The sequence below is a fragment of the Cryptomeria japonica genome, chromosome 5 (assembly GCF_030272615.1).
Source record: "Cryptomeria japonica chromosome 5, Sugi_1.0, whole genome shotgun sequence".
NCBI lineage: Eukaryota > Viridiplantae > Streptophyta > Pinopsida > Cupressales > Cupressaceae > Cryptomeria > Cryptomeria japonica.
The window spans coordinates 524,520,110-524,543,405 of NC_081409.1; the positions used below are offsets into that span (position 1 = coordinate 524,520,110).

The 23,296-nt window shown below is 36.6% G+C and overlaps 1 protein-coding gene across 1 annotated transcript; it reads right to left on the bottom strand.

The window, feature by feature from the left end:
- Nucleotides 1–16,198: 16,198 nt before the first annotated feature.
- LOC131060948 (pentatricopeptide repeat-containing protein At2g13600) lies at nucleotides 16,199–19,016 on the bottom strand. Its single transcript, XM_057994409.2, has one exon. The coding sequence runs from the start codon at nucleotides 18,619–18,621 to the stop codon at nucleotides 16,369–16,371; it is 2,253 nt and encodes a 750-aa protein (XP_057850392.2). The 5' UTR covers nucleotides 18,622–19,016; the 3' UTR covers nucleotides 16,199–16,368.
- Nucleotides 19,017–23,296: the final 4,280 nt, after the last annotated feature.

The following is a 23,296-nucleotide window of genomic DNA, read 5'->3' on the forward strand; positions in this document are numbered from 1 at the left end:
GATTAGTATTAGGTCTATAACCAGTATTAACATCAGATCTGCTTCTACAAACATTAGCAGTATGTCCTGGCTTATGACAATTGAAACAAACAAGCTTATAGGATTTCTTACCAATGGGTTTTTGAGTCATAGGAGCAAGTTTACCTTCATGCATGTTGACCTTAGTACTAGAAGGCTCACCTTTCTCAAATGTATTGTAACCCAATCTAGTTGTATCATCATTCATCCTTTGAGATTGGATATGTTCATCAAGCATGGTAGAACTTTTGTTAAACTTTGCAAGCTTCTCATTAGCATCAACAAGTTATTTAGTAAGATCTTCATTCCTTTTCATGAGAGTCTCTCTAAGAGACATTGCCATATCAAGATTTTCTTTGATTTCTTCTTTTTCTTCTTTCTCCTCTTGAAGGTAAGCAGTCAGGGTTCCAACCTTTTGATTCAGCTTAAATATCTCATATTATTTGTCTTTGATCTTGTCTTCAGCTGACCTCCTTGCTTCAAGTTCTTGACTCATCCGGATAGTTAGGGCTTCAAGCTCTCTCCTCAAGTTAGTTTTATCACAATTTAGTTTCTCCACTTCCTCAACCAATGCATCTATGTTTACTTCATCAGAAGAGCTTCTTTTCAGAGACTTCCAACAGTTGTTCAGTAAGATATTTCCTTTTAGCAAGTGAAGTTTTATACTTGCCTCTCAATGTTTCTAGGGCATCCACGGTTTCAACGAGTTTATGAGACATCTCTATAACTCATATACCCCATGTCTGCCTTAGGGATCCTTCCCAAGCAGTTAAGCCTCAAAGAAGGTTGGCTCTGATACCAATCAATGAACTTATAAGGCACTAAGAGGGGGGGTGAATTGGTGCAAGTAAAAACAATATAAATATGATCACCAATTTTAACAACTTAAAACTTGTCAAGCATATAACAAATATCACCACATAAACTAATTCCCAATAATAAAAATTCCACATAACACAAAAGATTATACGTGGAAAACCCAAAAGGGAAAAACCACGGTAGGAGTTGGTACCCACAAGATTCACTGTCTGCAGAATAGAAATCTTGACCGGTTAAGGTCTTACAACTATGCCCTGTTAGAAGCAGACCCAGTTAGGATTCACCCGGTTAAGTGATTTGAATGATAAGCCTTGTTAGGAGCAATGACCTATTAGGATCAACATTGCAACAGGATTTTAGACTCTGATTCAGAGCTACCCTATTAGGGGATTTACAAATTAAGGTATGTTAGGACCTACCTGGTTAGGGAACTTTGCTGCTGCAAACTATTAGGAAAGCAACAGTGAAAAGATCTTCAAGTAACACCTTATGTGTCTAATAAGATCTGCTTTCAATCCTTAAAACTTCAACAACACTTCATTACAGAAATTCCCTAAACACCACACAATCTCATTCACAATATTTGCTCATGAAATCTCTCTTTACACACATACCAACTTTATACCTCATCACACTTTTTGTAAACATTTACATTTAGTCGGCTACAACCTTGGAACAATTTCCTAGGTTCAATGAATGTAGAAAAACTTGCATCGCATGCTTTACATATGTTGTCCATGGACATAACAAATTTAAACTTGTGTCGTTTTACCGATTTTAGTGACTATATCACCGATTAAGTGTTCTACTAGTTTGTCTGCTCTGTACATTAAATCTCGCTCCTCATGTTGAATTTGCCAATGCGGTTGAGAACATAGCTCCAAATACCTGTCACCAACATCGTTGTAAAACCGCATCATCCAACTCTTCATGAGTCACTTGTATCGGTTGTCGAAATGCAACTCTGTCTCAATTTACCAGTTAAGATCCTAATTATCGGTTCTCTGTAAAACTGTCTTTTATACCGGTTGACTTCCAAGACTTAGATGACCACAAAAACATTGTTGCCATCAATGACAACACAAAACTTAGTCATCAAACATGAATCTCAATCTCTTCATCACATTCACCAATCAATCATATAGCGGTTCAGTCAAATGTTAACACTATTTAGTGTTTGTTTCTATATTCTATGCTACAAAATGTGCACTATGGTTATATTGGTTTATTGTTGAACCGACACATTGTGTTCACTGGCATGGTTAGTGGCTTATGTACACTCACTGGTAAATGTTCACCAGCAGGATATATGGTTCACCGGTAGTGATGATAACTTGTTATCATCTGGAGATCATTTGGTTATGTCGAAGACATGGATTGGATGTTTGGATCTGGTGTTTTTCTTATTGGTCTAATCGGGTTGATAGATTTGCCTTCACCGACAGATAAGTCTAGGTTATGGACCGGTACATGATATCTATCCCAGATCAGCATGACATGTCTTGGAAATGGTTTATTGATTGGATAATGTGGTAAATGTATTGAGCCAACATATTGGATCGCATCAAGACTTATTTGTAATTGATTTAATTGTAATATCTTTAGTGAGCCGATCTTAACATAAGGCCTTAGGTTTTGTATAAATGATTGTAAGATCTTATTGAAGATTGATTATTATGAGTGTGTGTGAATATTCAAGAGCGAAAATAAGCAGATCCTTCTGTGAATCACGCAGACATTATCTGAAGGTTGAAGGAAAGGTTATGAAGGTGTTTGACACTCATGGTTAGAGCTTAAACCGGTACTGAATCCAACATTGCAGATGCTATTTTGAAGCAGTACATTGTTATTAGATTTAATCATCCAATTGTAGTCAGTGTGACTCCTATTTTGTGATTGAGCAGTGAGCTCTAGGCGGTTGGCCTTTCTGCATGTGCAGACCCTATTTGTATACACTTACTATCTGCAGTAGTATCATCTGATTGTGGGTAAGGTTTCCCACCATGGTTTTTCCCCTTACAAGGTTTCCACGTCAAAATCTATGTGTCATGTGTTGTAGATGTTGTTTCTCTTTATGTTTCATGCATTAAGTTATATCGGTACTGCTATAACTGTTAAACTATTTTACCGGCATTAAAGTTTGTTTTACTGGCACTAAGTTTCAAGTTGGATTAATTGGTTTTGATTTGTAATTCATTGGCAACTGGTTCACAACTGATTCCTCCCCCCCTCTCAGTTGTCCTTCCCGGTTCCTAACAATTGGTATCAGATCCTGGTCCTCTTTTTGTAGAAGCCTAACAACTTGAGGAGATCCTATGGCAACAAATATTTTCAAGAAGGACGGTCTGAAACTTGATGGAACTAACTATGGTATATGGAAGATCAGAATGGAAACACATGTGAACTGCATTGGAAGAGATATATGGAATGTTACTAAGAATGGCTATGTTGGTCCTACTCCAAAACAACCTCATCCACCGACATTGGCTAAAGACTTGGAGAATGATTGCAAAGCAAGAGAAGCACTTCTGAGCACATTATCGGATCAGCAAATCATGGGATTATCAGACCGATCTACTGCTAAAGCTATTTGGGATAAACTGGAAACATTGAATGAAGGAGATACCACTGCCAAGATTGCAAAATTGGAATGTTACTGGGTCATGTATGAAAATTTAAAAATGGAAGAAGATGAAAGAATTTATGCATTTATGGAAAGAGTTAATTAAATTGTTTTAGGAATACAAGTTGTGGAGGATCCTTAAGTGAAGATGAAATTGTGTCTAAAGTTTTAAGAGCTTTGCCACCAGCTTATAAAATGAAAGTGACTGCTATTAATGAGTTGAGAACAATGCCTAATACATCAGTTTCTAGAGATACTTTGGTTGGGAAACTTTCTGCATTTGAACTTGAAGAGTTTGGTCCTGTTGCTACAGTCAAAACTGATATAACTTGAAGATATGAGAAGAGAAAATGAAGAACTTGAAGCACTATTTGCAAGAAAGATGCCTAAAGGTCCAGCAAGAAGTAAGTATGAAGGTAAAACACCTTTCAAATGTTTCAATTGCAATAAAGTTGGTCATATGACTTCTAGGTGTCCTGATAGACATGCAAGATTAAGGGAGGAAGCAAAAAGAACATATAAGCCTAACCCTCAATATCAGAGATACAGATTTAAGAAAAACAGACCTTATTGGAAAGAACATATAAGCCTAACCCTCAATATCAGAGATACAGATTTAAGCATCATCATCATCATCTAACAAAACTTATTGGAAAGAACTTTATGTAAAAGAACTTGAAGATATGAGAAGAGAAAATGAAGAACTTGAAGCACTATTTGCAAGAAAGATGCCTAAAGGTCCAGCAAGAAGTAAGTATGAAGGTAAAACACCTTTCAAATGTTTCAATTGCAATAAAGTTGGTCATATGGCTTCTAGGTGTCCTGATAGACATGCAAGATTAAGGGAGGAAGCAAAAAGAACATATAAGCCTAACCCTCAATATCAGAGATACAGATTTAAGAAAAACAGAGATAAGTCATGTTACTATGCAGATGAAGGTGCTACAGATGACTCAGATGAAGATCCAGCAGATAATGGATGGGTTTTTGTTGCAATAAAAGAAGATCAACCGACACCTATTGTCAAACCGATAGAGCAGGCACTGGCAACAAAAATCGATGAAAAGGATGAATGGATAATAGATAGTGGATGCTCGCATCATATGACTGGTGATAAAAGCAAATTCTTATCATTTCGGAAAATTCATGGAGGTCTAGTAAGATCTGGAGATGATAAATCTTGTTTAATCAAAGGAAGAGGCACTATATCCTTGGATGGTAAGCATAATACTGACAATGTTTATTATGTACAAGGTTTAAAGTATAATCTTTTGAGTGTTGGTCAATCAGTTTAAAGTATAATCTTTTGAGTGTTGGTCAATCAGTGGAAAAAGGATTTAAGTTACAATTCAAGAATGGAAAATGCAAAATCATGAACAGAACTGGATTGGAGATTGCAACCGGTAATCAGACTAAAGGTAATATCTTTCATTTGAATACCAATGATGTGACATGTTTGATTGCACACATTGATGAAAGTTGGTTATGGCATAAAAGACTATGCCATGTGAATTTTGATTGCATTGTAAAGATCAATTCAACTAAGGCAGTAAGGGATTTACCTAATAATGTGAAACCTCATAATCGGGTATGTAAGGAATTTCAAATGGGAAAGCAAGTTAGAACAACATTGAAGAGCATTACTGAGAAATCCAATAATGTTCTTGATTTAATTCATATTGATTTATGTGGTCCAGTAAGAACAAGAAGTTTTCAGGGAGATAGATACTTTATGCTAATAATTGATGATTATTCTAGAATGTGTTGGGTTACTTTTCTCAGGGAGAAATCAGAAGCTTTTGGAAGATTCAAGATATACAAGGCAATGGTAGAGAATGAAACCGGAAAAAAAATCAAATGTTTGAGATCAAATCAAGGAGGAGAATTTACATCTAGAGAATTTAATGCACTCTGTGAAGTGAATGGAATCAAAAGACAACTATTAGCACCCCTGACACCCCAGCAGAATGGAGTTGTGGAAAGGAAGAACAAAACTATTCTGGATGCAGCAAGAACCATGATGATGGAAGCAAATCTACCTCATGTGTACTGGAGAGAAGCAGTGAATACAACGGTTTATACTTTCAATAGAGTTCACATCAAAAGTGAAACCGGTAAGACCCCTTATGAACTATGGTTTGGTCATACTCCTACTCTTAAGTACTTTAGAATATTTGGAAGCAAATGTTATATTAGAAGAGATGAGTATATTGGTAAATTTGATCCTAGAAGTGATGGAGGAATATTTCTTGGTTATTCATCTAGAAGCAAGGCATATAGATGTTATAATAAAAGGTTACAGAAAATCATTGAGAGCACTAATGTGAAGATAGATGAACATTTTAGAGGAGATTCAATATCTGTAGAACTAGCAGTTGAAATGATTATAAATGAACCGACACAAATTGCACTGGTACAGAGTGAAGATCCAGTCACACCGGCATCATCAGAAAACTCAATTGTGACTGAAGAATAGCAGCATGTGAATATCAATCAGAGTAAACCCAGGTATGTAAGATTGAATCATTCAGAGAATCAAGGTGTTATGACTAGAGGAAGATTGGCAAATGAAGAGGTATGTTTAATTTTCAAGTTGAACCAGCATTTGTTATTGAAGCATGTCAAGATGAACATTGGATAAAAGAAATGGAAGATGAATTAGAACAAATTGAAAAGAATAATACTTGGACATTAGTTCCCCGGCCTAAAGACAAAAATATAATTGGAACTAAATGGGTATATAGAAATAAACTTAATGAGGATGGTAAAGTAATCAGAAACAAGGCAAGATTAGTTTGTAAAGGTTATTCACAGAAACAAGGAATTGACTATAATGAAACCTTTGCACCGGTAGCCAGAATTGAGGCAGTTAGACTATTTCTTGCATTTGTAGCTCATAAGAACTATAAAGTTTATCAGATGGATGTAAAATGTGCATTTTTGAATGGAGATCTTGAGGAGGAAGTTTACATTGAACAACCTGATGGATTTTCTTTGACAGATGACAAGGATATGGTTTGCAGATTAAGGAAAGCTTTATATGGATTACAACAAGCTCCTAGAGCTTGGTATGCTAGACTTGATAAATATCTTTTAAAGCTTGGATACACAAAAGGTAAGCTGACAACAATTTGTATTACAAAGTCACCAATGATGATATTTTGGTTATTGAAGTATTTGTAGATGATATCATTTTTGGAGGTGAAGAAGAGTTATGTAAAGACTTTGCTAACAAAATGTAGGAAGAATTTGAAATGTCTATGATTGGAGAGATTAAAAAAATTCTAGGTTTGCAGATTTTACAAACAGATAAAGGTATATTCATATGTCAAACAAAATACTTGAAGGAACTCCTGAAGAAATTTGGTATGAAAAACTCCAAACCGGTAAGCACTCCTATGACTACAACTGATAAATTGACCTTAAAGGATGATCCAGCTCCTATAAATTTGACAAGGTACAAATCTATGATTGGAAGATTATTGTATTTGACACAAACTAGACCTGATATAATGAATGCAATATGTATTGTCTCAAGATTTCAAAGCAATCCTAAAGAAAATCATGAATCGACTGTTAAAGGGATTTCCTGGTACCTACAAGGCACAACAAATCTTGGTTTATGGTATCCTAAGGATGAAAATTTTGATTTATGTGCATATATAGATGCAAATTGGGTAGGAGATTTAGATGACAGAAAAAGTACCATTGGCGGTGCATTCTTTCTTGGTAGAAGATTGATTTCATGGATAAGCAAGAAGCAGACTTGTACATCATTATCTACAACAAAATCAAAATATGTTGCAGCAGCAACTAATTGTACTCAGGTATTATGGATCAAGAAAATGTTGAAGGATATAAAGGTAAAATGCAAAGAACCGATAACTATCTATTGTGATAATTCAGCAACAATTGATATATCAAAGAATCTGGTATTTCACTCTAAGACAAAGCATGTTCTATTAAGTACAATTCTCTAAAAGAGAATGTTGAAGCAAATGAAATGAGATTGGTTTATGTGAATACTAAAGAGCAAATTGCAGATATCTTTACAAAGCCTTTACCTAAGGAAACATTTGAATATCTCAGAGAGCAGCTTGGGGCAATTTCCCCACCGGTAGAGACTTGAATGATGAAGATTGGCATCAAACTAGCAAGGACTAACAGAAAAATCTTTTTCCGGCTTTGATGAAAGAGAGCTACTGCTCAGGGGGAGTAGTTAGTTGTATGTTATGTTTTAATTTTTAATTGCTTTGGCATTTGATGTCAAAGGGGAAGAGATATCTATGGAAAAACTTTGTACTTTGGGGAGAGATGTATTTTCGGTTATATGGTTTTTGTTTTGGCATAGAACTTTTAATTGATCTATTTTGGGAGATTGTTGGTTTATTGGTTTTTGGCATTTTGTTTTTGGCACTTAGATGTTTTTCCATCTAGTGTTTCCATCAATGTCGAAGGGGGAGATTGTTCGTATTATGGATGACTTTGTCATGTGTTACATTGGTTTTGTCATTGATGTCAACACTTATTTTCTTGGAGGTCTACATTGTTGATTTGGCACTATGGTTATATTGGTTTATTGTTGAACCGACACATTTCCGACATGGTTAGTGGCTTATGCACAATCACCGGTATATGTTCACTAGTAGGATATATGGTTCACTGGCAGTGATGATAACTTGTTATCATCTGGAGATCATTTGGTTATGTCGAAGACATGGATTGGATGTTTGGATCTGGTGTTTTTCTTATTGGTCTAATCGGGTTGACAGATTTGTCTTTACCGGCAAATAAGTCTAGGTTACGGACCGGTACATGATATCTATTCCAAATCAGCACGACATGTCTTGGAAATGGTTTATTGATTGGATAATGTGGTAAATGTATTGAGCTGACATATTGGATCACATCAAGACTTATTGTAATTGATTTAATTGTAATATCTTTAGTGAGCCGACCTTAACATAAGGTCTTAGGTTTTGTATAAATGATTGTATGATCTTATTGAAGATTGATTATTATGAGTGTGTGTGAATATTGAAAAGCGAAAATAAGTAGATCCTTGTGCGAATCACGAAGACATTATCTGAAGGTTGAAGGAAAGGCTATGAAGGTGTTTGACACTCATGGTTAGAGCTTAAACCGGTACTCCAGCATTGCAGATGCTATTTTGAAGCAATACATTGTTATTGGATTTAACCATCCAATTGTAGTCAGTGTGACTCCTATTTTGTGATTGAGCAGTGAGCTCTAGGCAGTTGGCCTTTCTGCATGTGCAGACCCCATTTGTATACACTTACTATTTGGAGTAGTATCATCTGATTGTGGGTAAGGTTTCCCACTGTGGTTTTTCCCCTTACAGGGTGTCCACGTCAAAATATTTGTGTCATGTGTTGTGGATGTTGTTTCTCTTTTTGTTTCATGCATTAAGTTATACCGGTACTGCTATAATTGTTAAACTGTTTTACCGACGATAAAGTTTGTTTTACCGGCACTAAGTTTCAAGTTGGATTAATTGGTTTTGATTTGTAATTCATTGACAACTGGTTCACAACTAATTCACCCCCCCCTCTCAGTTGTCCTTCCGAGTTCCTAATAGGTACCACATTCAAAATGCCTTCTCTAGATGAATTTGTTGCAGAATTCTCTAGGGAGCAGGACAAATTGGTTCAATGGGTACAATAAAAAGCTCTAAGTCACATGCCTTAGCTATAAATCAAGGCAAAAAAGAAAAAAAAAGGGTCTAGTAAGCAAGATAAGAAACAAAAGAACCAAGGAGAGAAGAAGAAATATAAAAAATCTTCTACTTCAAAAGTAGATAATCAGACCTCTTCATCAAAAGGTGAACAATCTAAGAAGGAGAAGGTCAAGTGTTCTTACTGTAAGAGGCCTGGTCATGATGAACATAAGTGTTTAAAGAAACAAATTGATCACCTTTCACATCTTGTTGAAAAGAATAATATCAAGGTACCTGATTCAGTCAAACAAAATTCATCAGAAGGATCTTCAAAGGACATGGATAAGAGTAAGGAGAAAGGAAAGGGTAAGGCCCTAGTTGTTGTTGTTTCACAACCCAATTCTTGGATAATTGACTTGGGTGCTTCGCACCACATGGATTCTTCAGAAGATGATTTCACCTCTTTAGAGCCATTTTCTATGCCTACCATACTAATGGGTGATGACACTCCTATTGAAATGCATAGGAGAGGGTTTGTTGATGTGGGCAAAGGAACATTTGAGGATGTCCCTTGTCTCACACTGGTTTTGGCAAGCAAGTTGAGTTCACACTGGATACAGTGGTAATTAGTGAAATACATAATGGTTCTACTATTGTTGTGGGAAAAGAAGATCATCATTCTAGATTATATCATTTTTCTCACTTTGTTCATGACTCTTCTTTGACAATGTTACTCACTCATGCAGATGAGGTGAGTTGTTTGTGGCATCAACAGTTTGGCCACTTGAACTACCATTACTTGCAACAACTCAGTCAACAAGACATGGTTTCAGGGTTGCCTTCTATTCAATTTTCTGATAGAGTTTGCCAGGGATGCATTCTTGGTAAGCATCTTGAGGAGAAGTATGATAAAGGCAAAGCATGTAGAGCTACACAGCTATTAGAGTTGGTACATAGTGAATTGGCAAGACCATTTCTACAACCATCTTTCAACAAGGCTAGATGTCTTGACATTTATTTTTGACTTTTCCATATATACATGAGTTTACTTTCACAAATGAAAGTTTGAGGTATTTGAGAATTTTTTAGATTTCAAATCTTTTGCAGAGAAACAATCTGGGAAGTTCATCAAGATTTTGCATACAAATAATGGGGGTGAATATGTTAACAATTGGTTTGAACAATTTTTTGCTTCAGAAAGTACCAACATGAAGCACACAGTTCCATACAGTCCTCAACAGAATGGTGTCATAGAATGCAAGAACATGTCCTTGATGGAGATGGCCAATTGTATGATTCACTCCAAGTCTTGGGCACCTCAGTATTGAGCAGAGGCCATCAATTTTATGTGTTACATATAGAACCGGGTTCCTCACAAAGTTGTGAAGGGGGTAACTCCTTTTCAAGCTTGGACTGGTCGAAAACCCACAGTTAAGCACTTTAGAGTGTTTGGTTCTCTTGCATGGGCCCACATTCCAGTAGAGAAATGTAAGGCTATGGATCCGTAGAGCAAGCCTTGCATATTTGTTGAGTATCCAGATGATGTCAAAGGGTATAGACTTCTCCATCCCACTACTCATGAGTTGTTCATTGAGAGGAGTGTTTGTTTTGAGGAGAGTTCTTGTAGTTCTCTCATACCACTTCTCCATCCACTATCACATTGGAGACATTGCATCATGATGACAGTTCTTCTAAGGATCTTAATCATCCTAATCCTAATGAGGAGTCTTCTTCCTCCACTTCAGATGGTGACAATGATGATGAGGATTCACATTCTTCTCATAGTCATCATTCAGAGGTTGATGATTCTCCCCCAGACTCTCTAGCCTCAGTGCCTCTTTGGGCTCGACAAACATTTGAGTCAGTGGGAGATTGGCTTGGTGATCCATCAGATACTAGAAGAACAAGGTCACAATTTCAGTAGGCTCCCCATCTCTTCATTGCTTCAGCTTCAGATCCACAGTCTTTTCAAGAAGCTTTAGGTGTTCTCGAGTGGGATGCTGCAATGCAAGAATAGTTTAATTCCTTGGAAAGGAATCACACATGGGATTTAGTTCCTCCTCCTCAGGGAAGGAAACTTGTTCGATGCAAGTGGATTTATCGAACAAAATTTGCAAAAGATGGGTCGGTTGATAAGTATAAGGCTCGCTTGGTAGCATAAGTTTTTTCCCAAGTTCTAGGGGTTGATTACTCAGAGACTTTTTCTCTAGTTGCTAAAATGAATTCCATCTGACTTGTCCTTGCTATAGTTGCAGCTCATCATTGGGAAGTTCATAAGATGGATGTGAAGAGTGTATTTCTTCATGCTGACCTTCAAGAGGAAATCTACATGGAGCAGCCACAGGGGTTTGTTCAGGATCCTTCACTTGTATGTTGACTTTGAAAGTCTCTCTATAGCTTTAAACAAGCTCCTCAAGCTTGGTGTGCCAAGATGGACTCATTCCTTCTGACAGTTGGTTTCACTTGATGCCATTTTGATCTAAACGTTTACATTTAGTAGTGGGATGATACTCTCACATTTCTAGTTCTCTATGTTGATGACTTGTTGATCACATGGAGTCACTAATCCACCATCAAGGCAGTTAAAAATGCTCTACATGATAGATTTTTGATGTCAGACTTGGGTCTTCTACATTACTTCTTGGGGATTGAGATTACTCAGTCATCTTCAGGTATCTTCCTTAGACAACCCAAGTATGCACTTGATATGCTCTCTAGATTTTGCATGGTTGATTGTAAGCCTGCACCTACTCCATTTTGTCAAGGGTAAAACTTGAGGCTAAGTTCTCTTCACCCTTGGTTGATAGCAGGTGATTCTCAGGATCGCAAGTCTACTTCAGGGTATTGCTTCTCACTTGGTTCTGGTCCAGTTTGTTGGTCAAGCAAGAAGCAGTCTGCAATTGCTCTTTCATCGACAGAGGCTAAGTATCGAGGGGCAGTTAATGCCACCACTGAGGCTATTTGGCTTCAGAATATTCTCACTGAGTTTGGTATTCCAACCAAAAAGCCTACCATCATCTTCTGTGATAATCAAAGTACTACACAGACCTCCAGAAATCCAGTTCATCACCAGAGGAACACATTGAGATACATATGCACTACATTCGGGAGCTAATTCAGGAAGACATCATTGATCTTAAGTATTGTTCTACATCGGAGCAAACTGCAGATATCTTCACCAAACCCTTCACCGAAAGCAAGTTCCTTCATTTGTGATCTTTACTTTGGATGTGACAGGTGTCTACTTCAGGAGGGGCTTCTTAGTCCTTCAATCTTTCTCTCTCTATTTAGGGGGGGGGGGGGGGCTATTCCTCTTATAGGGGGCTTCTTCTTTTGGGGGGGATATCTATATACATGGGTACCTAACATGGCATGATTTGTCAAGAACCATCTTTTCACCCACCTAAGCTACGCTTAAGAGGGAGTGTTAGTGTAGGTTTTTTATTTTCCTTTTGTTAGTGTAGGTTTTTTATTTATTTTTCCTGCACATATATTATTAAGCTTTCTTAGGTTATTAAGAGTGGTTAATATAAGGACACGTGGCGAAATACTTCAGCTACATGTGTAACTCTCCACCTGACATGGGTAGTTGAATTACACACCCTCTTTTGGCTTGTTGTGCCACCTCTCATAACCACTATTTTGTCATTTCTTAAGTGGGTTATGGGGTAGTTGGGTTTCTCACCATCTTTTGGCTTTATGTGCCAACTTTTTCAACTACTTTCTTTTCCTTCATGTAAGGAGGTTATGCCACATGTTTTGACATTTACTAAGAAGGTAAAACCTCCCAATTTTTATGGGGAATAGGAGTTAATGCACCCCTTGGATGTATATGCTATTATTTTTCTATATAATAAGCACTATACTCTCACCTTCACTAGTTCAGTGAGTGTCATCTCCAAATTCTCTTTTGTCTCTATTTTTTCTCTCATATCAGATTTATCTTCATTCAACTATTTTGATCTTCGATCATCTGTTCCATGGAGTTGCATGTGATCTACGACCGACATTAGATCCTGGCTCGGTTCTCGCTTCTCGAAGAATCTAACAATAACATTTGGTGTACACCTAAATGACCCCATGTTTGATTCATTGAGATTATCTCATGTTAATGGAAATCTGTTTGACATTTATGGAGACAAATTGTTGATGTTGAAGATATTGTGAATCTCATGGAGTGTTTAGAAGTACAATAAACAATGAAATGTGAGTTGTCATTATTTCAAACCTATGGGAACAGATGTGCCAAATCATTGTTGTAGCATTTGGAGAATCCATTTGATTCAAGTCTAATGAATACAAATATCCAAAATTATATGCATTGTTGTCTACTCTATATTATTTAACAAAAGCATAGAAAACAAAGATGTATCAAGTGAGCAAAAGAGTATAATTCCAGGATCCAACACAAGTTCTAAGGCACTCATCTAATAGAGAGATCCCATTTCCCAAGCATATTCAAGTTTGATATCAAGGATATTCATTGTTGGTTTACATTCTTCTATCATAGAGCCAAGTACATTTATTTTCCATTTACCATCTCACATTTATTTTCTTCATATAGCTATTAGAAATTATTAGATTATTAGTCTCAAACATCATCACTTAATGTAGATTGACTTTTGCCAATGTTTAAACATTTTATTAGATTAGCCTAGATTAACACTTAAATAAAAATATTTTTTTCTTTACAACATTCTTTTTAATTTGTTGTCAATTTGTGAAACAATATAGAATAGGTAAACAATGTATATAATTTTGGATATTTATATTCATTAGACTTGAATCATTTGGATTCTCCAAATACTACAACAATGACATTACCAAACCCATTCCCATAGGTCTAGGATAATGATAACTCCTATTTCACAATTTGTTCTACTTCTAAACACTCCCTCGTAATCATGGTATATTCAACATCATCAATTTGTATCTACAAATATTGAACATGTTTCCATTTTCATTTTATCTATTATTATATTCCCGTATTGCAAGGGGGATTTTTTCTAATGAAGGTAAGTTTTTAATTATTAGTTAGTCCTATTGAAATAAGAAATCAATCAATATAATCCATCAGAGCAACCTTTATGATACTTATTAGCATGAGATAATCTCAATAGATCAAACATGACACCATCTAAGTACATGGCTTATAAGCTTTATCATCAACATATTAGGGTACAAAACATTTATGAATCAAATTGCTAAGGTCCACTTGCAATGCATGGTCATCTAGTGCCAAAAGTGTTCTTGACTTCACATTCAAAGACATGGAATTCTCTATATGACTAAGAGGTTCTCCTTTTTTAGTAAAGGGGTAGCACCTCATGTCCCAAATTTGACCTCTATATATGGTGTTGTTCAAATCAATTGAGTGCCAAAAGTGCTCTAATTTGTTGTTAATATTGCTTTCAATTCTCATAATTTAAAATGATGTCCCTAGTATAGCTCCCATGAGTCAGGTAAAGATTGCATTAAATGAAACTTGCAAATAAGCATTTCCATATAGCATAGTTATGGCTGGGATTTCATGGATGGGAGCTTCATAGAAAATTTCAATGGGTGCTATTGATATTTTTAGGAATTATAGAATTGCTATTAGGATTCAACTGTGTTTCGGTCTAGAGTCGAGCAGATGTAATGGGTGATGCCATAGTGAGGTTGGGATGATCACGAGGGATGAGAGCAACTCTATTCATTCATTGTCCTCAAAGCAAACAAGGAGAAATAAAGAGCTACCATTCACCTAATCAGCTTGCTAGAATAAGCTAGAGTAGGCAATTGATTGAACCTTTCTTTGGAAGTAGTGGGAAGTGAATTTGTCACTTCAACTCTAGATGGGAAGGGCCCATTCTCACTTGTCCTCCAATAGTTGTACCTACCAATCTATAATAGTTTTCGAGTCAAACTCATTGACCCATGTTTAATTGCTGCAAAGCATCTCCCTTAATTGCTATGCCCACGTTCTGACTACAGTTGCTATTTTTTACCATCTTTTATTTCTTGTTGTTTCCATTAGTAACCTACAGTTTTGGGTTTGCCTTTTTTTGGCTTTATGTAGTGGCTTGGTGGGTAAGTGCCAATGTTGATGGCTAACTGTTTTTAGGGGACAATTTTTTTAAATGGAGGGGATAGATTTGCAAATGACGCAGAGGGCTCGATTAATGTTTGGAAATGTTGTTCTATGTTATATATTGTAATTTTTATTTATGACCCAAGGAAATATCAATAAGATATCTATTTTGTTTAGAGAATCCATTTTCTAGGATTGCCCTTTTCTTTTATTTTCTTGGGTTTCGTTTTTGATCTTTGCAGACAAATCTACAAGATCTAGTTTTTGAGCTGCATCATTCATGAATGTTTACAAGAACCCACCTCTCATGAGAATGAATGGTACACTTAGCACGCATTGCATCTAGGTGGTGCTCACAAAGGTGGTCCCATAAATATAACCCTTGGAAAAGGAATATTTTAGGTCCCACTTAGCACTCATTTTTAGGAGTTCTAAAGCTAGTGGTCCCATAAATTTATAAGTGCACTTAAGCTTCAAAGTTTAAACTCCAAAATTTAAGGAAGTTGGTGGAATGACCTATAATATAGAAATAAAATAAATAAATAAAGATTATTTTCCTATGAATTTTTTGTCCTACAAGGAATCTTAAATTTCAAAGGATTGACAAGTGACAGAAAAATTCTTAAGCTGGTGGGATAATTTCTAGCCCCACCCCAATTTCAACTGCTCAAATCTGCAATCCTAATTTCTAATAAATAAGAACTGTCATTATCAGAAAAAAAATTAGTGTCAATCGGACAATCTTTATGAAGGTTAACGTTACAAAGGATTATTTGAAGATAACCAAGAATGTGTCGCCCATGCAACTGCAGTTTTTCGTCAAAAGGATTCTTATCCTAATTATTGTAGTCCAAACTCAAAGAAATTAGTCCACGTCTTCTAAGAACAGTAGATGATATACTCTCTGCAGATAAACTCAATTTTTTTGGGAAGCTTCATATCTGTGTCAGATATTTTTGCTTTGAGATGTTGCATATTACTCATTTGTATAATTTTTTCCAGCGTCTAGTTCAAACAGATCCCTCATTTTGCACAATTTACTTGGAAATTTGATGTTCTAATATTAACTTGTCAGGACAATGAATTTTGAAAAGTGGTTGAAAGAAAATTGAAATCCAAGAACATCACAAAAGCATTTCCTAGAGATCAAGGCAGAAGTCAAAATTCAACCTTGCTTGCAAAAAAAACATGCATTTGTTTATTTACTTCAATCCAACTGCAGCCAAATTCCTTTTTCAAACCCCCGTCTTTCATTGTTTTCCACACTTTTTCAGTGCAATCCCATTTGCCACTTGCGGCATATATGTTGGAAAGCATCACATAAGGTGCAGCATCTTTTGGGTTCAATGACATAAGGACTTCTGCAACCTGTTTTCCCAGTAAAATATTGCCATGGACTTTACAGGCACCAAGTAAGCACAGCCAAATAGTTGAACCAGGTTTTATATGCATTCTATCAATAAGATTTTTTGCCTCATCCAGTTGTCCAACCTTACCAAGAAGACCAACCATGCAACTATAGTGTTCTGCTGTAGGTGTGATGTTATAATATTGAGTCATGAGGTTGAAGTTTTGCCAGCCCTCATCCACCAGTCCCGCATGGCAGCAAGCAGACAGTATGCCAACAAAGGTGACATAGTCTGGATTTACGCATGACTCCTGCATATCTTTAAAGAGTTTGAGGGCTTCATTGCTACAGCCATGTATGGCATATCCTGCAATCATTGCATTCCATGATACAACATTTTGCTGAGGCATTTTGTCAAAAACACACCATGCACTCTCTATGCTCCCGCACTTTGAGTACATATCTATGAGGGCACTTCCCATGAAAACATCAAGCCAGTATCCACTCCTAATTATTTCTTCGTGTATCTCCTTGCCCTGTAACAGATATCCTAAGTTGGCACATGCCGGGAGAATGCCAGCAAATGTTTGCGAGTTAGGTTTTATGCCTGCAGATTGCATTCGTCTAAAAAGCTCTAAAGCCTCTTCAGCATGGCCGTTTTGAGAATAACCTGTGATCATTGTGTTCCATGAAATCACGTTTCTTTTGGGCATCTCCTGAAAAAGTTTTAGGGCTTCGCCAGTATGCCCATTCCGTGCGTATCCTCCGATGATGGAATTCCATGAGATTGTGTCCCGTTGGGGTATGTTTTGAAAGCATTTCAAAGCGTTATCAATATCTCCACAATAAACATGTGCTGCAATCATGGAGTTCCATAACACCACATCCCGGTGACGCACATTATTGAATATCTCACATGCATTCTCCTGACTTCCACATTTTGCATACATGTCAACAAGGGCACTGGCCACAATAACATTGGATTCATATTCGAAACTAATTATAGCTTCATGAATCTCCTTACCCTGGTCCAGATCTTCCAAATCAGCACAAGCTGAAAGTACAGTTGCAAAAGTTTGGGGATTAGGTTTCGCACCTTTGAATTGCATTTGTCGATAAAGTCTCAAGGCTTCCTCTGCATGACCGTTCTTTGAGAAGCCTCCAATCATTGCATTCCATGAGACGACGTTCTGCTGGGGTATTCTGTGAAAAAGCTCTAGGGCTTCATCCAAACGCCCAATCTGTGCATATCCTGCAATCATTGCATTCCATGACACAACATCCTGTCTGGGCATTTCCTGAAATAGCTTCCTGGCATTGTCAATATATCCATTCTGAGTATACACTGCAATCATCAAATTCCATGAAGTCAAATCTCTTTTGGGCATTTCACTAAAGAGTTCTGAGGCTTCCCCAACACGTCCATGCTGTCCATACCCCGCGATCAGTGAATTCCATGACACTACGTCTCGTATTGGCATTATATCGAACACTTTGCGGGCTTTATCCATACTGCCGCATTTGGCGTACCTGTCTAAAAGGGCGTTCCCCACAAATACATCAGAATCAACTACATTCACAATTGCTTGTTCATGGATTTGTTCAACCGAGGCAAGATCCCGACATGCTGGCAAAACGCTAGAAAATGTGAAGTGATCAGGACGCACACCCACCCGACACATTTGATAAAACACATTTAGGGCATCTTGGCAATAGCCCTGCTTGGCATGCGCAGCAATGAGCGTGGTCCACGAAACAACATCTCGTTCAATCATTGTGTCGAACACTTTGCATGCATCTCCCAGCTTACCGCATTTTACATAGCTAGTCACGAGCTTATTTTGCAGATATATGTCCTGGTATCTAAAACCTGTTTGAATGATGTGGGCATGTTGTAACCTGACCTCTGGAAGCCCTTTGTTGCTTGTTGAATCATTGTGCGCTCTTCGTGTACAAAGATGGGCTGAAGCGAATATGCTTAAATTAGGATGGCAAAAGCCAACCGGGAAACAAAAGCATGTAAAAGTTATCTTCTTCTTGTAGGTATGTCTGGTGAATATCATCCCTGCACTTGTTCATGTTTACACTGCCTTCACCTAGATACCAACATGATTTCGGTTTACGTCGAAAGCTGATTCCTTTTCATGATTGTTTCTACTATATTTATCAAATTAATTGGAGTCTGTTGTCTCCCTTGCGGCTGTGGAGGAATGGGTTTGATTCCCTGTCATATGAATCAACTGAGTTCTTGAAGGCAAAAGGGGTGGGAAAAAATTTTGTGCGTCATTGCATCTCTATCGAAATTCCCACGGGTTCAAGCTTGGAAAAAGTTTAGCCTCCACACTCTTCTTTCTTATCACGAAGAAGCCTGATCAGATTCAGGGTATTTTTGTGATGAATAGTATTTGAAAAGTTTAGGAAGTCATTAAATCTTGGTGCTGGCGAATAACATTTCCACAAGACTTCCTCTTAATCAACATTTTATATGGTGGTTTTTGGCATCTCTTGTCAAGATAATCCTCTAGCTACAATTCTATATATGGGTTCATGCCTTAAGTTTTTAAACAAGGGAATTAAGAGCCTTTTGGATCTTTTTTTCAAAACAATTGGAAATTTATTTACTTGGTCTGAAGTCAAAGATAAGTTTTGATTGTCTAATCAAGATCTCAAAACCTTGTATGTTGTTATTAACTTTATGTTCCTAGATATAATATTGAAAGATTGAGATTTGTTGTTTTCAAACTCTAGTAAAAAGATTGGAAATGGTTTCATAACACAACATTTCACAACTACAAGCCTCGTAAGAGCTATTATTGACTCTCTCTATATTTGTCTATGGTACCTATTTTTAACTAGAGATGGTTGTTGTAATCCACTTTTGAGTGTTTGGAAACATAGGTTTCAAACAATTTGGCTAGCTATTTTAGAGCCAAAACTTACACATTTTGCCTAGTTGTATTCTCAGACCTTTTATTTGGTTCTAAAATAACTCATGTTGGGATCAAGGATTTTCAATGCTCATTTTGTGATCATTAAGAAACTTGCAAGGACCTTTTCTAGTTTTGTCCCAAAAATCAAGCTACATAGGCTTGGATTCATGATTTTTTTAAACCCTTTCGACTTGAGCTATTCTCATGGCATATGGTTTTACTAGGGGATTGGCCTAGACTACCATCTAAATATACCCATATTCAACATGCTTTTAGGATGGAAATGTTTTTCGGTATATGGAAGGACAAGAATTCTAATTTATTTTCTAAAAAAATTAGTTGATTCTAATTTTGCACCTTACACTAAGGCAATGAATGTTCTTATGTGTTTACACATATGTATGTGTGATCCAACAAGGTGTTAGTGTAGGTTTTTTATTTTTTCTTATATTAGGGGTATTTATTTTTCCTATACCTATTATTTAAGCTTGCTTAGGTTATTAGGAGTGGTTAATATGAGGATACGTGGTGAAATACTTCAACTACATGTGTATCTCTCCATCTCACATGGGTAGTTGAGTTACACACCCTCTTTTGGCTTGTTGTGCCACCTCTCATAACCACTATTTTGTCATTTCCTAAGTGGGTTAGGGGGGTATTTGGGTTTCTCACCCTCTTTTGGCCTTATGTGCTAACTTTCTCAACTCCTTTCTTGTCTTCATGTAAGGAGGTTATGCCACATGTTTTGTCATTTACCAAGAAGGTAAAACCTCCCACTTTGTATGGGGAATAGGAACTAATGCACCCCTTGGATGTATATGCTATTATTTTTCTATATAATAAGCACTATACTCTCACCTTCATTAATTCAGTGATAGCTCGATGAGAGTCTTCTCCAAATTCTCTTTTGTCTCTATTTTTTCTCTCATATTAGATTTATCTTCATTCAGCTATTTTGATCTTCGATCATCAGTTGCTTGGAGTTGCATGTGATCTACGACCAACATCAGATCCTAGCTCGATTCTTGCTTCTTGCAGAATCTAACATGGTATCAGAGTCGTGTTGTCTAGTATAGCTCATTGTTTTTCTGATTTATTTGAGAGATTTGAGTCTATTAGATAGCTAATATTTTCCTTAAAAACCAAGTATTCTCTTCTCCAGCATTCTTGTGTGACCTAGAGAATCAAAACAGTTTAAAAGAAAATAAGCTTTTAGATTAATCTAGTTTATTATATATGTGTTCCTTTGAGATCTAGGTGATTGCAATATTTTGGTAATATTGGAGGCTTCTTTAGCATTTCCAGAGTGTCCATAAGGCTTGAGAAATTCAAAAGTGACTTTTATTTCACCAAAATCAGAGTTTGGAGGAAACAGTAAAAAAACCAAAGTGAAATCTTTTTAATGGAGTTGATTTCATTTTCACTTTAGAATTTCAAGTTCTGCTCATTTGCAGGAAAAAAGATTTCTGGGTTTTCTTCCTAGCATCAAAAAACGTCTGGGTTTTTGATGTTGTTCCCAAAAAGTTAGTACTTTTTGCATAAATTGAGTCTGAACAAGGCATGAGTCATTTTTCTAGCAGACAAATTCAACAACCCTTCTTAAAAATTACATAACTTTTGCCTTGGGTGTCAGATTTTCGCAAACAAGTACTTGATAGAAAGTTGGAAATGAGAACTTTCAATCCATGTAAGTTTCATTAAAAAATTATGCCTTTTTACATCAGACATTGCAGGTTGAATCAGTAGCATTTTTCCTTGAATGAGTCATATCTTTCAACTCACAACTCTATTTTTCAAAAACGAATAGTTGTTGGAAAGGTATTGAAGAATATTACACAGCTGTAAGGCTAATTCTTTTAGATTTTGTATTAAAAATTTCTATTTTCTGGCCGTTGGAGCCTTAAAAGAATTGTAATTTGATAAAAGGCCTTGTAAACGCACTAATTATAAAGTGCCAACCTTGTAATATTTGGGGGGGGGGGGGGGGTGATTTCTGAGACTAGTGGAAAGGGGGGGGGGGGGGGGGGAGTGTCTCGTGTGTCTTCTTTCTTGCACTTTTTCTGATTCATTGCAATCTTCTTTTCTTCTATCATGGATGCATATATAGTTCCTCTTTTAACACCATATAATTATTTTGAATGGAAATCTAAGATGATAATATATCTGAAAAGACATGGATATTATCGTGTTACCATGGGACTTGAAACTAAACCTCAGGATGATGCAGATTAGATTAAATGTTTTAATAAATGTGATGAATCTTTTGGTACTCTGTGTATGTCAGTCTCTCCTAACCTTCTTTTTCAAATTGAATCTGCCACATAACCAAATGCAATGTGGACCACTTTGGAAAACCTCATTGGTAAGCAAGATGAGTTAAGAGATCATCAGTTGAGAATGGACTCATAGGGTTGAATCCAAGCAATTTTGACACTATACAAGACTTCTTCACAAAACTCAAGTTTGTAAGATAGTAGTTGGAACAATGTGGAACTAAGAAAGATGATAAGCAACGGATCTTGAGTGTTCTTTCTAAGCTTGGTCCTAACTATTTAGGGCTTGTTTCGACATTTTATGCAACAAAATGTGCCCTAAGTACCACATTCAAATTTCCTTCTCTAGATGATTTTGTTGTAGAACTCACAAGGGAGCAGGACAAATTGGTTCAAATGGGTACAATAAAACCCTCTAAGTTACATGCCTTAGCTATAAACCAAGGCACAAAAGAACATAAAGGGTCTAGTAAGCAAGATAAGAAACAATAGAACCAAGGAGAGAAGAAGAAAGATATTAAATCTGCTACTTCAAAAGTAGATAATCAATCCTCTTCATCAAAAGGTGACCAACCTAAGAAAGAGAAGGTCAAGTGTTCTTATTGTAAGAGGCTTGGTCATGATGAACATAAGTGTTTAAAGAAACAAATTGATCACCTTTCACATCTTCTTGAAAAGAATTTGATATCAAGGTGCCTGATTCAATCAAACAAAGTTCATCAGAAGGATCTTCAAAGGACACAGATAAGAGTAAGGGGAAAGGAAAGGGTAAGGCCCTAGTTGCTATTGCTTCACAACTCAATTCTTGGATAACTGAGTCAAGTGCTTTGCACCACATGGCTTCTTCAAAAGATTATTTCACCTCTTTAGGGTCATGTTCTATGCCTTCCATCCTAATGGGTGATGACACTCTTGTTGAAGTGCATGGGAGAGGGTTTGTTGATGTGGGCAAAGGAACATTTGAGGATGTCATTTGTGTTCCATCTTTATCAACTAATCTCCTATCGGTTTATCAAATCACTCACATTGGTTTTTGCAAGCAAGTTGAGTTCACACTAGATATAGTGGTAATCAGTGAAATGCATAATGGGTCTATTGTTGTTGTGGGTAAAGCAAATCATCATTCCAAATTATATTAGCTTTTTCACTTTGTTTCTGACTCTCCTTCGATAGTTTCACTCACTCATGCAGATGAGGTGACTTGTTTGTGGCATCAATGATTTGGCCACTTGAACTACCATTACTTGCAACAACTCAATCAATAGAACATGGTTTCAGGATTGCCTTCTATTCGATTTTTTGATGGAGTTTTCCAGGGATGCATTCTTGGTAAGAATCCTAAGGAGAAGTATGATAGAGGCAAATAATGGAGAGCTACACATCTATTGGAGTTGGTACACAATGACTTGGCAGGACCATTTCCACAACCATCTTTTAGCAAGGTTATATATGTCGACATTTATTGATGAATTTTCCATAAATAAATGGGTTTACTTTCTCAAACAAAAGTCTGAGGTATTTAAGAACTTTCTAGA